Here is a 14,640-nt window from a genome sequence, read left to right as displayed (position 1 = left end):
AGAATTCCCATGGTGTGCATAAGGACAATTAACCTGGGCTCTTCTCTGTGGCTCACGGCAGCCCCACTGGAAGTCCTATGTCTTTGGCTTTGATTTATATTACCATATGCAACAATCACAGGCTCTTCATCCTCTCATGTGCATTTTGCGAAGTTTCCAACCAAACAGAAAGGATGAGGGCAGACGCTCCAAGTGAGCTAAGATGAGGACCACAAGGAAGACCGCTGCTGCACCGTATGTGGCCAGCACCCTGTCCTCAAATGGGAGGTAGCACTTGGAGAGAGCATAGTCCTTGGATGTCAGACTGCCCTGGGGAAGAAAGAGAAGGTTTATGCTTCAGGGTGAGTCCCAGGCACAGCAATCTGACTTAGAGGCTGTTTTGTAGGTTCCCTGAGGAGGGTCCAGGAGGGAAGAGCCCTTGTCACCCAGGACCAAGGGGCTTCAAGCATAGCAAGTCACCACCGGCCAGAAGTACTGGCAAAAGATGCCAAAGCTCTGCTGGCCCAGGGAGAAGGTCTGGCATGCTGACCCCTCCAATAAAATGTATCCCTCATATAGTAGGGCAGCCCTGGAGGGAGATCAAGAGGCAAGAGTCCCAGAAGAACAAGAGGACAAGAGTTTCCCTGCCATTTAATAGCAGAGCAGTCACTCTGTCGCCCGGAAGTGCCCCTGCATCTCCATATTTTCATTTGTAAGCAGTTTTCGATGTGGAAATCAAGGTAGCAAATGTTTTCACTTACATGAACTTGAAAACACACAGAGTCCCCACCTTTTTATAGATAGAACTATAGAACAGCAGCATGAGACTGGGTGCAAGAACCCACAGTTACAAAGAAGGGTTTCACTGAGTCACCACCTTTCGTCAACTTGGAAATTCTGTAGGACCATGTGCCTGGCACACTTAGAAAATGAGTGATGACCAAGTCTGCTAATGTGCAGACAACGGTTTCCCTGGTACTTGCTGGACTCTACTCTGCTCTGGAGATAAAATTCCAGCAGCTGCTCCTCCCAGCCCTGAAGCCATGTCCTGCCTGTTTGTCCCCAGACAGGTGATTACAGATGGGCGGTATATACAACTCAAGAATGCAAAAAGGGTATTTGATTTCTGGCCTTTGTATGTTTTTACAAATTGCAGCCATTAAATAGTTGATTACTGTGTTGATTTCAATACTCCAGAAAGCTTTCAGATAAAAAAATAAAGGTTTACGTTACCATGATAAAGCTGGGGTTGTTTCTGTTCCTCCAACTGAAGGACGGGACGCTCACCTCGGGGACTCCTCCAGGATGGAGCACCTCACAGGCGCTGTGTGTGTGGCCACTCAGAACCAGGCGAGGCTGGAGCCACCACAGCAGCTGGCAGCCAAGGAGATGCAGGTTGACAGTTAATGCTCAGACTGGAAGGAATACCCCCATGGCTATTATCAAATAAACAATAATCCTTAATAGGTAGGGTTGACTTGTTTTTCCTCATAATCCCTATTTCTAGTAAACCTTAGAATCCATGCTTCCTATCACAGGCTGGTATATATTTGTTTGTTTTGTTTTTTTGAGACTGGGTTTCTCTGTATTGCTTTGGAGTCTGTCCTGGAACTCGCTCTGTAGACCAGACTGGCTTCAAACCCAGAGATCCACCTGCCTCTGCCTCCTGAGTGCTAGGATTAAAGGCATGTGTCACCAACACCCAGCTATGTTTACTTTATTTTTACAAATTTGTTTCATAAAGATTTTCCACAAACATATTTATATTTAAAATGTAAATGTATACTTACATTTAGTATTTATATTTACATTTTAATATATTTCTGTTATAATTTCTAATTGAGTCACCCCAAATTAGAGTCTAAATTTCATTTAGGTTGACTTAAAAATGCTTAAGGTAACAATTAGCCAAGAATGTAATTTTAGTCTGTGGCCATAACACCCTGAAAGCACCCGATCTTGTCTGATCTCGGAAGCTAAGCAGGGTCGGGCCTGGTTAGTACTTGGATAGGAGAATGTAATTTTAATTGAGATTAGGAAATAGTGGATCTACCAAAGAGCAAAGGAACAAAGCAATTGGGCTGAAATCTGAGATGGTGCCAAAGCCCTCCTCCCCCTTCCTGCAGCTGGTAACCACAAGGGCCCTGTGTGTTTATTCCGCTGGCCCCATGTGACACTGGCATGAGGTCACATCACCACACACCTTTTGTGAAGCCTCCCGAGAAAGGACATCATATTTCTCCTCGAAGGGGACGTTCCTTTCCTCCGGAGGAGCTGCATCTTCACCAGAACAATTAGCATCACTGGCCCGATAGAGCGGGTAGTGCTGTCCAGGATTAAAGTGGCATCAGTGAGACTCTCAGAGGCGAAGCTGGCAGGACTTAACTTCCTCCCCCAGCTCACCTGCAGCAGCACGGGGGCAGAAAAGGGGAGCCGCTGCTCCCCTTCACACTGGCTGGATCCCTGCACCTGCAGGTCAGAAGTCACCCTGTTAATCCAACCAACCCGGTGCTAACCCACTGGGAGAGGGAGGGGGGCTGCGTGACTGACAGCCAGTGCATGACTGTGAAGCCTTTGGAAGACAAGAGCACAGAAGCCTCTGCTGTTCCAATGGTTTCCTACCTCTCGGGAGCAATTCAGTTTACGAGAAATCTCTCTGAGTTCAGCTTCCGCTTCAGAGCAGATGCTACAACCATCCCCTTCCATTGCGACGCTGTTGACCATCACAAAACTGAGGCAGACAGGAGCAGGCAGAAGGTCAGGCCACTGGACACATGTGTGAGCCTCTTTTCCCATTGTCCCCATGGAAACAACGTTATGCATCCATAGTGTGATAAAGCAAGCCCAACAGAAGCTTAATCCCAGCTAAACTAATTATGAGTTAATACTGACAAAACAAAATCAGCATTATGTCCAAGATTCGATGGAAGCTGGGCTTGTTTCTGTTGCTCCAAATGCAAGGACCAACTTGTATCTTGTGGGAAATCCTACATAGGGTCTGACTAGCCCTCAATCCAGCATCCAGATAGAAGTGTGTCCTTGGGCAAGCTCCTGAGCCTGTCTCTCACCTATGCAGGTATGTGAAGACCAGGAAGCCTACATCACCTGGTGGTGAAGGGTTAGTGAAACAACGTGCCTTGTGCTCAGAACAGCAAACTCTAAAGCAGACCTGGGAAGCTCACAGGACACACACAAAACAAGGAACATTCAGGACCAAGTGCTAATTGATGCCAAAGTGGGCTTGGTTAATTCTTAACTGGCTAGCCTCTACCTTTGTCACATTTTTATGGACACCCATAAAAATATGCTTTTATGTCCTGTGTTCATAGCACCAGGGCATGGGAAAGGTACTTGTCAGCAAACCGCTTAAAATGTAAACAGTTTTTAGTACAGGGAGCTGAAGTAGCCTTAAATCTGGTGGGCATGTATAAATTCTGAAGTTAGGCAGAAGTAACTCTGTGACATCAGTCCTGTGGCTATGCAGAATAGGAAGGTATTGCTAAAGAGACTGTCCTCTACCCCGCAGCAGGGTTACAAAAGAAGAGTACTGGTGGAAACCCCATAAGACACTCATCCCTAGCTCTATACAGTGATGGCCTCACTGCATCACCATCAACAGAGTTCTGAGACCACAGAGGGGACAGGACTAAAAAAAGAGGCTCCCTCCACTGTGTGGACTAGAGCAGGGGACACAGTCTCGGAGGTTGTACTGCCAACAACACAGAAAAGCTCATGGCCTGGTGGGGGTAGGGCATTCAATGACCAGACGCAGGGCTTGGCTTCTCTCTTCTAAAGTTCAAGGCTTATGAACTAAGAAGGCAGAGAGAGCTACAAAAACACCTGGACACACTTGGCACCAAATGCCAATACAAATACACTTGGATCAAATGAGAAGGTGCTTCATGCTGTACACAATGCCATGCGCCTACAGTCCCAGCTCATGAGTTTGTCACAGCATGGACAGCATAGCAAGACCCTGTCTACAAAAGCAAAATGGAAAGAGCCACAGAAACACCAGGACAAAGTGGGATGTTGAATGTCTAACACTTGGGACAGTGCAGACAGAATGCCACGCTCACTGGGAATGGGAGGAGTCAGACTGATTTGTTCCCTGTGGCTAGTTCTAAATTTCCCATCTGTCAATTCCCACAGTGACCATCAGCAAGCAAGGTACCAGGTAACACAGGGCATGGGTCTGCCCATATGATGGCAACCCCCTTTGGATAAAAATGGATTTGAGCTGGGGACACAGTTCACTGGAACGGTCTCAGTCTCTGGGCTTCACCCCCAGCACCTCATTTTTTTTAAAAAAAAGAAGTTTCATAAGAATTCATAGATAATACTCACTTAACTCCTTTCCAAGAGAACAGCCTTTCTGAGCTGAACACTTTCTCAAATCGTTTTATTCTGTATTTACTCATCCTGTATCCAATTACAAAGAGAGACACTTTTCAGGTCAAACTGTCTTAGCACTGTGGAGTTACCATGAACATGAAAAATAACTTCCACAATCTGGCATTAATAACTGGCCTCAGGCAATTGAGGCTCAAAGGTCAGGTCCACTGGCTATTGTGAGGGGAGAGTGAGTTACTTAGTTCCCTGGGACCTCAGTGGAACAGTAAGCAACAGGACAGGAAAAAGAGAGAAAGTAAGTACCTAAAATGACTGCCACATATGCGTCCTAGCACACTGTCATGTGAGCTAGCAAAGGGTATGTGGACTTATATTCTGACTTCTAGTTCGACATGAAGTATACATTTTCATCTAGAGGTTGAAGGCAGGAGGACTGCAAGTTTGAGGGCCACCCTGAACTACAGAGTAAGAGTGAGTCTCAAAAAAGAAAACAAAAATAGGCAGGTGTGGTGACTCCTTTAACCCCATCATGTGGGAGCAGAGGCAGGCAGAGTTTGGGGTCAGCCTGGTCTACACAGCGAGTTCCAGGACAGCCTGAGCTACACAGTGAAACTCCGCCTTGAGAAATAATAAATAAGATTAATTAATTACATTTTAAATTAGATTCTTCTCATTCTGGCACATACAACTCATTCATGCCAGATATTTGTTGAAGGTGCAAATATGCCAAAAAAATCTTTTTAATTCCTTAAGGAGCCTCCATTTAAGAATTTCCATCTTTGAAGGAAAACAGATTTCTTCAGTAAAACACAAACATGACTTTCTCCAAGTCTTAACAACTTTAAAATGCTGATAATGTTTGATCAAACATTCTTGGGGCGCAATTCTTCCCCACACTACTTACTGATAGTGGAAGCCAATGTCATGATTGCCAATGACCACCTTCAGCTGCACATGGCTACCATGCCTGAATATCTTCCGAAACCGTTGCACGTCATCTGCCCAGGCCTGAGGAAACAAGAACCACAGCTGAGAGCCTCAAGCCCTGTCCCTCTGGCAAAAACAGGACCCTGGTTTGTCTGGAAAATGAAACCCCTCCTCCACACCAAGACAACGGTTTTTTGTTTTGTTTCATTTGGTCTTTTTTTTTTTTTTTCTTGGTTTTTCAAGACAGGGTTTCTCTGTGTAGCTTTGGAGCCTATCCTGGCACTCACTCTGGAGACCAGGCTGGCCTCGAACTCACAGAGATCCACCTGCCTCTGCCTCCCGAGTGCTGGGATTAAAGGCGTGGGCCACCAACGCCCAGCTCATTTGGTCTTTTGAGACAGGGTTTCTCCGTGTAGCCCTGGCTGTCCTGGAACTCACTTTGTAAACAAGGCTGGCCTTGAACCCAGAGATCTGCCTGCCTCTGCCTCCCTCTGCCTCTGGGATTAAAGGTGTGCACCATCACTGAGGGCCCAAGTTTTAGTTCTTTTTCCAAGACATCTATTTGCAGCCGTGGTAAATGCAGTAGAATTTTCTACAAGAAGCTGAGGATATTTCCACTTTGGGACTCGGCACTCAGGGAAGCCAGGATCATGGGAAGCTGTTAGGATTAGTTAAGTGTCCACATTTTAGACTTAAGAGAAAGGCATCAAGGAGAGGCTGTGTAAGTGTCTTGGCAGCTTTATGTATGGTTTTGTGACTTTTGAAGTCACGTTGTTCAAAAGATGTCATTTGCAACAAGGTTCAAAGATTAAGTTTTAAATTAGGTAAAATAAACATGTGCTAGCATATGCATTTCTCCGAAGAATGTCCAGCTTCAGGCACGGTGGCCCATGCTTGCAATTCCAACATTCCACAGGCAGATGCAGGAGGAGGATCACCTGTTAGTTGAAGCTTTAAGCCAACCTAATCTATAGAGTGAGTTTCAAAGCAGCCAGAGCTAGACCCTGTGTCTCAAAAACAAAAATAAAAATAAAACAGAAATTTCCTTTTGCGAATGAAATTATAAGTTAACTTACGAGGGCTACTGTTCAAAAGCTTAGGGAGGAGAGAACAATGTTGGTAGGTATCCAGGTTTGCTTCAGCTGTGATATAACACTCAACCAACAGCAACTTGGGGAAGAAAATAAGGGCTTATTTTTTTATTTATATATTTATTTTGGTTTTTCGAGACAGGGTTTGGAGCCTGTCCTGGAACTCACTCTGTAGACCAGGCTGGCCTGGAACTGGCAGAGATCCTCCTGCTTCTGCCTCCTGAGTGCTGTGATTAAAGGCGAGCGCAACACTACCCAAGAGGGCTAATTTTAATTTACAGGTTATAGTCATTCACCAAGGGAAGCTGCAATGGGACCTCATAGCAAGAACCTGGAGACAGAAACTGAAGGGAGACCACAGAGAAACAACCATTACTGACTTGCCTCCAGGCTCACCTACCTTTCTTATACATCCGGGGTCACCGTAAGAGGTGGCACTGCCCACAGTGAACTAGATTTCTCCATCTATTAGCAGTCAGGAAAATACTCCCAGGGCCAGTTTCTTAAGTGAGGTCCCCCTCCTCCCACATGTCTGTAGTTTGTGGCAAGCTGACAAAACCTAACCAGCACCACAGGATTCACTGCAAAAGTCAACACTCTCACCTGACAGCTCCAAGGGAAACGAGTCTTATGTCTTTGACAGTTTCCCCTGATTTTGTCACTTTTTAAGTTTTTGACCAAGGTTACTGGAGGGATGGCTCTGCTGCTCTTGCAGAAGACCTGCCTGGGTTTGATTCCTAGCATACAATGTAGCAGCTTAAAATCACCTGTAGCTACAGTTCCAGGGCATCTAAGCATCTAACATCCTCTCCTGGCCTCCAAAGGCACTGCACACACATGGTGCAGGCAAAGACTCAAACACACAAAATCTAAAAAAAAAAAAAAAAATACTCAATAGGTATAGTGGGGTTCCTTTCCCTTTACAGCTCCCCTTAATTCTCCTACCTTTCTTTTCTTTGTGTGTGTGTGTGTGTGTGTGTGTGTGTGTGTGTGTGTGTGTGTGTGTGTGATATAGGTACACATATGCCATGGCATACATGTAGAGGTGAGGGACAATTTCCAAGAGTCAGATCTCTCCTTCCACCATGTGTTTCAGGGGTCAATTTCCCCCTCCTTCTATTGTCTCACTTCAGTACTTTTCACCTGGTATTTAAAGCATCTTAACTGTGATCCCCCAAATAGTTTATTTCAATACCTCTGAAGACCATGAAGGACCTGGTTTGAGAAGCATCTCTGATCTGGATTGTTACAAGAACAGACCCAGGCCCAGTGGAAACCCTACTGCTATTATTCTGCTAAATGAATATAGCAGTAAAGTGAGTCTAAATGGTATATTGCTATGCCCATAGTACACAGCAGTAAAATGAGTCTAAATGGTATATTGCTATGTCCATATTCATAGCAGTAAAGTGAGTCTAAATGACATACTGCTATGCTTATAGCTCAAAGCATCATTCAGCCCTCAGCAGAGAAGCAGCTTCCTGCCGTAGGTGCAAATTAACAGAGACCCACAATGCAAAAAATGTGGAGAGAAGAGTGGGGCTTTAGAGGACTCAGCCCTAAATGGATGTCTTTATCACACCCCTCCCCTCAAGGCTGACAGTAGAAGAGATAGAAAGATTGTAAGAGCCAGGGGCAGTGGATGATTTTAAGGAAAAGGGTCTTTCCAGACACAACAGGGCAGATGCACATAGGAACTCAGACTGTAACAGTGTGAACAAGACCTGCACAAACTCAAACCAGACAAAACTCCCAGCTCCTAGGAGGGGTAGTCCCACCCTTAGCTAAGGAGTCAGTCACAAGTGACCCCTGCTGGGAGAGGGAAAATCAGTTTTCTCCAATGGAGTGACAATGGGAATACCAACCACACTCCAGGGAGGCCCCACGCTCAGGAGTAGTTGGCCAACACAAATTAGACTCCATGTTTTTTAGTGGCTTTATTCTTTTGTTTTTGTTTTTTGAGAGACTGTGAAATTGACAGGGGAGGTAGGATCTAGGAGGAGTTGGGAGCTGGGAAAGAGCATGATACAAATATACTGTATGAGGGCCAGAGAGATGGCTCAGCGGTTAAGAGCACTGGCTGTTCTTCCAGAGGTTCTGAATTTAATTCCCAGCAACCACATGGCAACTCACAACCATCGCTAATGAAATCTAGCACCCTCCTCTAGCATGCATGCATACATGCCGAGAGAGCACTCATAAAATACACACATATATAAATTTTAAATATATGCTGCATGAAGTTCTCAAAAATAAATGTAAAAATAAAAAAAAAGAGAGAGAACAGACCCAGTACATATCAAGTCAATCTTCACACATCTCAACCAAGACAGAGATGGTACCATCCTTCAGAATCCACTGTGAGAAGAAAAAATTAATGACATCTGGGAGAAGAGAAGACAGAAGATGTATATCACAATAAATATGTCAGGAATATTCAGACATTTGCATTCAGTATTAAAGATCCAGAGTTATGTTAGTATAGTTCTCTCTCTGATAAGCCTAAGAGTTTCAACTGAACAGATAACCAAAGGTAGGCAAAAAAAAAAAAAAATTCTAGATAGCAATCATCTTTAAAAAGTTGAAATACAGCACTATCTAATGAAATAATCAGATAGAGTCCTTCAATATAGTTATAAAGGCTCATTTAACAAGATGTTTAAAGCTAGAGCAACAGAAAATCAGGATTTAAAAACTTAGAAAAATCCTGAGATATTGCTGTTAATGTTCAAAAGCCACACATAAAGCTGAGCTCACTGTGTAGGTGGTTGCTTTTACATACAGCTTTTCCAGTGGTCCTCAAACTGTGGGTCTTGACCCTTTTGGCAACCTTCTATCTCCACAAACATTTACATCATAATTCATAACAGCAGCAAAATTACAGTTATGAAATAGCAACAAAAATGATTTTATGGTGGGGGGGTCACCACAGCATGAAGACCCGTATTAAAGGTTCACAGTTTGAGAACCACTTTTACATTTTATTTATTTATTTATTTATTTATTTATTTATGTGTGCCATTCTTTCTTTCACCCTGTGGTCGACAGGCTTGGCAGCAAAGCACCTTTATCCACTAAGCTCTCTGTCCAGCCTCTAAGACTTTAACAGCTTTTGGACTGTTCTAGAAAATGCAAATGGATTATGATTATTTCCCAATAAAAAAATCCCTTCTAAACTGCTGGAGCATATGAAGGGGCCAGACCTGCAGATCCAAAGCTGCAGGATCTCCATGACACAAGGCAGCAACAGGGTATCTAAGAGGAGTCCCAGGGAAGGCCCATTGAGGGTGTAGCAGAAGCCAGAGGCCTGGAACCAGACCAATGACTCATTGCAATGAACAAGTAAAGATGTGATTCACTGGGCCATACTACAGGTTGGTTTTGGGGTTTTTTTGTATGTTAGTTTAGTTGTTTTTGTTCTGGGAGTTTTTTGGTTTGGTTTTAAATTTTATTTTACTTTGGGGGCAGTTTGCAGAGGGCGAAATGAAGGGACGAGGAGATGGGTGGAATCCAGATGCATGGCGTGAAAGCTACAAAGAATCAATTTTTTAAAAATCCTTTCTAAAAATAAATTAGTAGCTGAATATTTTTAAATCAGCAGCAAGAACACTCCTCACTTAAGAACATAGTAAGCAGAAAACTCAGACAGCTCTCTCCTTTTGTGGAAAGACATACATCATCCCCTTACCGAGCAGCAGTCTCAGGCCCCGAGTACAGGGAACCTCACACCAGGTCCCTGCAGCTCTTCTGCAACACTAACTCAGAAGAAAGGAGAGCAGAGGACAATGGCAAATAACTAATTCCCACGATGGAAACAGGAGGATAAAATTAGGCTCAGGACCGTAGCTCGGTGATAGAGTGCTTGCCTAGCACACACGAGCCAGTGTCCAATCCCCCATGCCATGTATGAAGTTAATGTAAATCTCAGCATGTACCCTGTAATTCCAATAAAGGGGAATTAGCACCATCTTACCTGTTTCTACTTTTTCCCAGGTTATAGGACTGTGTTCCAATTATATAAATGATATCAGCCTAACCACATTATTTCATACATAGATAATAAAAGATTAGACAACCTAACGAAAGACTAGCATTGGGCAAAACCCCTAAGGATCTTCAAGATAGACTATATTTGAGAGCTAGGGACTAAACTGAGGGCCCCACACATGCTAAGTACCCACTCCATTGGTGAGTGACCAACATCCCTGGCCATAGGATCATGCATTCCCAAGAACAGAATTCAGAAAAACTCACAAGCCAAACCTCTAGAACTTCACAGACTATCTGGGCTGCCGAAGCGAATCCCTGAGGCAGAATTAGAACCCAGATCCTACCTCAGTGGTGCTCCACTTCCCTTCATCAAAGATGTCCCCCAAAATGAAGATGACTTCCGGTTGCAGCCACCACAGAGCTGTCTGAAAGGCTCTCTCCATTTGCCACTCCCTTGAGAAAAATTAAAACATCGGTCCGTTTCTTAGGTGAAGGAAGCTACTTGTGCCGTCTCAGTCATTTAGAAGGTGTGGTAGTGCCTATCTTTAATCCCAGCACTTGGAAGACAGAGGCAAGCAGATTTCTATGGGTTTAGCGTCAGCCTAGTCTACATGGCAAGTTCCAGGACAGCCATGGCTACATAGTGAGAGCCTGTTACAAATAAGTAAGTGAATTAAATAAATGAATAGCAAAAGCAAATACAAAGAATTAAATGGTCCCATTCTCTGTCTCCCATGGCTCTAATCTTCATTTCCAACCATCAGCGTTGGAACAACCAATTGACTTGCATCTGATCAAACTTAGGGACTTTTAGGCTATCCTTCCCTCACCCCCAAATGCCCTGATACCATCAGTCCAACAAGAGAACTCCGCCCACAAGCAGCTCAAAACTGTCCGTAATCCAGTTCCAGGGGCTCCTTGAAGGGACTCTGGCCAGCCTGGGTATAGCAAACATGGCTCTGGCAGGCCTTGCCTTTCTCCCCGATTCCCTCTGCCCTGATAAAAACCGTTAGATTATATTCCTAAAGCTAGCCACTGGGGTCTATTATTCCCTTATTTGACCACTTTCTCCTCCTGAGGCTGACTACCAAACTCCTGCTACCAGAGTATTGAAGTGCAGCAATCAAAATACCCCTTGACCCACCTAATCAGCATGCCCAATTAAAATCAAACTCCTCATCCTAACACAGGCTTCCCCTTTTTCCTTTGTAAACCACCATTTTCCTATGGGCCATGTCTGTCTTCTCTTCAGACAGAGGCAGTCCTTGTCCTACTCCCAGACAAATATGCCCACCCCATCTCCCTTGTTCCCTTTTCCTCCTCCCTCTTTGTCTATTGCCTATCTTTGTCTCTTACTCCCTGCCCTTTGTCCCTCTGGGGAAAATAAATCTCCTTTGTGCTGCAAACTTGGATACTTTTTTGATACTTTTCCTTTCAGTTCTGACACACACACACACACCCACATTCATGCAGGCAAATTACCAATGCATATAAGATTAAAAAAAAATTTTAAGCCCAGCTCCATCAGTTGTAAGTGGAGCCTTGAGAATCTTCTCATTCTGATTCCCAGTTTCTTTCTTATTAATGAAGGGGGGGGGGGAATTGCCAGCATAATGGTGCACTCCTGTCATCCTAGTACTGGGAGGAGGAGTCAGGAAGGTTATGAGTTCAAGGCTAACGTGGACTACATAGAAAGACTGCCTCCAGAAATAATTTCTTTAAAATGGAGAAAGCCCGCTTTCCAGGGATAGTGACAGGATTAAATTAGTTGGTGCTTGTGCAGTAACAGCACAGGCGAATGTTCAAACTCCTCAGTCTGCACCTCCTTTCCCTCACCAACCAGCTCCTATCACTGTCCTAAGGGTCCCCCATCTTCCCTCATCCTTAGGGCTTGCTCCAGGGTGCTTCTCTAGAGAGGAATGCCCAACCATAAAGAAATAAAAGCTGAATTTTTAATTGTTTGATCAGAGTAGGTTCTTTTAGAACCCAAATGTTCAGTATACATCACTACTTAAAGGTTTGTCATCCCAGAGTCCAAGGTAGCTCTGTGGCACAAGAGCAGTGAAGGGGAAACTGACCCCAGACAAAGCCTGGGTACTGTAGCCTCACTCTGGCCTTCTCTAGCTCATACTCCATTGGCCAGAGCTCTTCATGGAAAGACCTGGCAGTCCCTCCCCCTTCTTTTCTCCTGCCTTTTTCGCCCACACTGGTAACATCACACATCCTGCCCACTCTACCAACCTCAGGTCACCCACAACAGCAGCATTCTGAGGATCCTGCCTCTTGAAAGAACGCTCCCGTTTTAGAAAACAACCAAGCTGTGGTGAGAGTTACAGCTGGATCTGCAATGTCCCGGCAGGGCTCACATGTGACAGGCTTGGTTGCCCACTTAAGGGCATTAGAAGTTGCTGGACCCTAAGGGTTTGAGAATCACCAAGGGCCAAATTCAGAGTGGATTCACACTATGATGGCACTATGGGGAGGTGTGACCGAGCTGGAAGGAGTAGGTCAGTGGGGGGGGCTTCTTCTTGGCCCCTTCCTGTCCCTCTTTCTACTTCTTGTCCACAGTGAGCTGAGCAGTTCATCTCCTCCACCATGACACTCTGTCTCACTTCATGGCCAGAAATAAGAGAGCAAAGCACTGCCAAACTAAGGGCCGGCCCCACCCCCACCCCAAAGCTGTTAACCAAAATACACATTTTCTCCTCTTAACATGTACCAGGTATTTTGTCTCAGTGATAAAAGCTAAGACAAGGAACACTTGCAGGGTCACTGGTAGCCTGCTGTAAGAGCCCCCATCAATGCCTCTGTCACAGTAGCCAACTCCAGTGTTCACCCATTGAAGGTTTTCAAAATTTGGTCCAACCTGAACCTATAGTCCCAGCCCTTAAAAGACTCATAGGAGCCAGGTGGTAGTGGCACACACACACACAATCCCAGCACTTGGGAGGCAAAGGCAAGTGGATCTTTATGAGTTCTAGGCCAGCCTTGTCTACAGAGCTAGCTCCAGGACAGCTAGAGCTATTACACAGAGGAAACCCTGTCTCAAAAAACAAACAAACAAAAACTGATAGGATTGCCACAAATACAAGGCCAGCCTGGACTACAGAATAAGTCTCTGTCTCAAATAGCAAACAAAATTATGAGGTTCAAAGGAGGGAATATGGTTCTTTTTTTAAAGGAATGAAATCCTGGCATGTGCTACAACATGGGTGAACCCTGAAGAACATTACGCTAAGTGAAATAAACAAGTCACAGAACGAAATGCTAATATGGTTCCTCTGTCTGCTATAGCCAGGTTCACAGAGACAGAAAGCACAATGGTGGCTTCCAGAGACAAGGAAAGGGAGCAAAGTGGGGAATTGGTGCTTCATGGGTACAGCTGCAATTCCAAAGGAAAACATCTAGAGGTGGACAGTAGTGACGACTGCACAGCAATCTCAAAGTGAAAAGGCCACTGTGGCTCTGTATAAAACAGACAGATGATTGTATGTGTTGTGTATTTCACCTCCATTCAAAATAGAAAACAAGAAAAGCTTGCTAGAGCAGGTCAAAGTTGAAGAGGCAAGACCTCACTCATCCTCGGGAAGACAGGCACATACCTGCCTCATGCCTCTTGCTACCCAGAGAAGCCAAAAACCCAATGTGTTCAGACTCAACACACCACCCAGATGAAAGAGAACCCAATGCAGATTGGCATCCTCCTGCCCAGGGACCACTTCCACGTGCCAGAGCCTGTGTGGGTAGCTTCTTCACACAGCTGTGAGGTTTCCTGTATTAACCCAGTAATTGACAAGGAGGCAGGACTTACAGACTCAAATTCCCAGAACTAGTCAGCAGCCCAGGCCATGCCTCAATTACAGGGCTCTGCACATAATAGGTGCTTAATAATGAGAAGAAAATTCAAAAATCTCCCGTGTGTCCTTAGAAGAAAATGCAGCTGTAACCAAAAGCTTCTTAGCTGACCCCATGGGGTCAGGGATATGACTTTCTGCCTACAGAATTCCGGAAGGATTTCCCCCTTCACCTCTTACCTCCGTAATTTATCCAGCCAGTGGCCTCTTATCTCCCCAAGCAAGTGAGTGTCAGCCAGAAACATGGCTTTCAGCACAGGCTTCTGCCTATCGCCATGGGCTAGTGTCTTCACCTCAGGCCAATGGCACTGAAAGATGACTAGGTGGTAGATGAAATATTCACAAAACAGAAGCACGGAGATGATGACAACTGTGAGTTTCAGCAGCAACACTCTGCTCAGCAGGTGGAAGTTCCCTCTTCTCAGTCTCCATCTGACTAGAGCCAT

General features: G+C 44.9%; 1 protein-coding gene across 1 annotated transcript; it reads right to left on the bottom strand.

Moving 5' to 3' along the window:
• Positions 1-126: 126 nt before the first annotated feature.
• Positions 127-14,640, bottom strand: Mppe1 (metallophosphoesterase 1). Its single transcript, NM_001246716.1, has 9 exons — positions 14,375-14,640; positions 10,685-10,793; positions 5,237-5,340; positions 4,327-4,401; positions 2,602-2,710; positions 2,383-2,448; positions 2,183-2,305; positions 1,213-1,353; positions 127-309 (listed from the first exon to the last, which is right to left on the bottom strand). Exons 1-9 carry the CDS (start codon positions 14,638-14,640, stop codon positions 127-129), a joined length of 1,176 nt encoding a protein of 391 aa, NP_001233645.1.

Source organism: Cricetulus griseus, chromosome 2 (assembly GCF_003668045.3).
Source record: "Cricetulus griseus strain 17A/GY chromosome 2, alternate assembly CriGri-PICRH-1.0, whole genome shotgun sequence".
Taxonomy (NCBI): Eukaryota; Metazoa; Chordata; class Mammalia; order Rodentia; family Cricetidae; genus Cricetulus; species Cricetulus griseus.
This window is presented reverse-complemented; position numbering and strand designations above follow the sequence as displayed.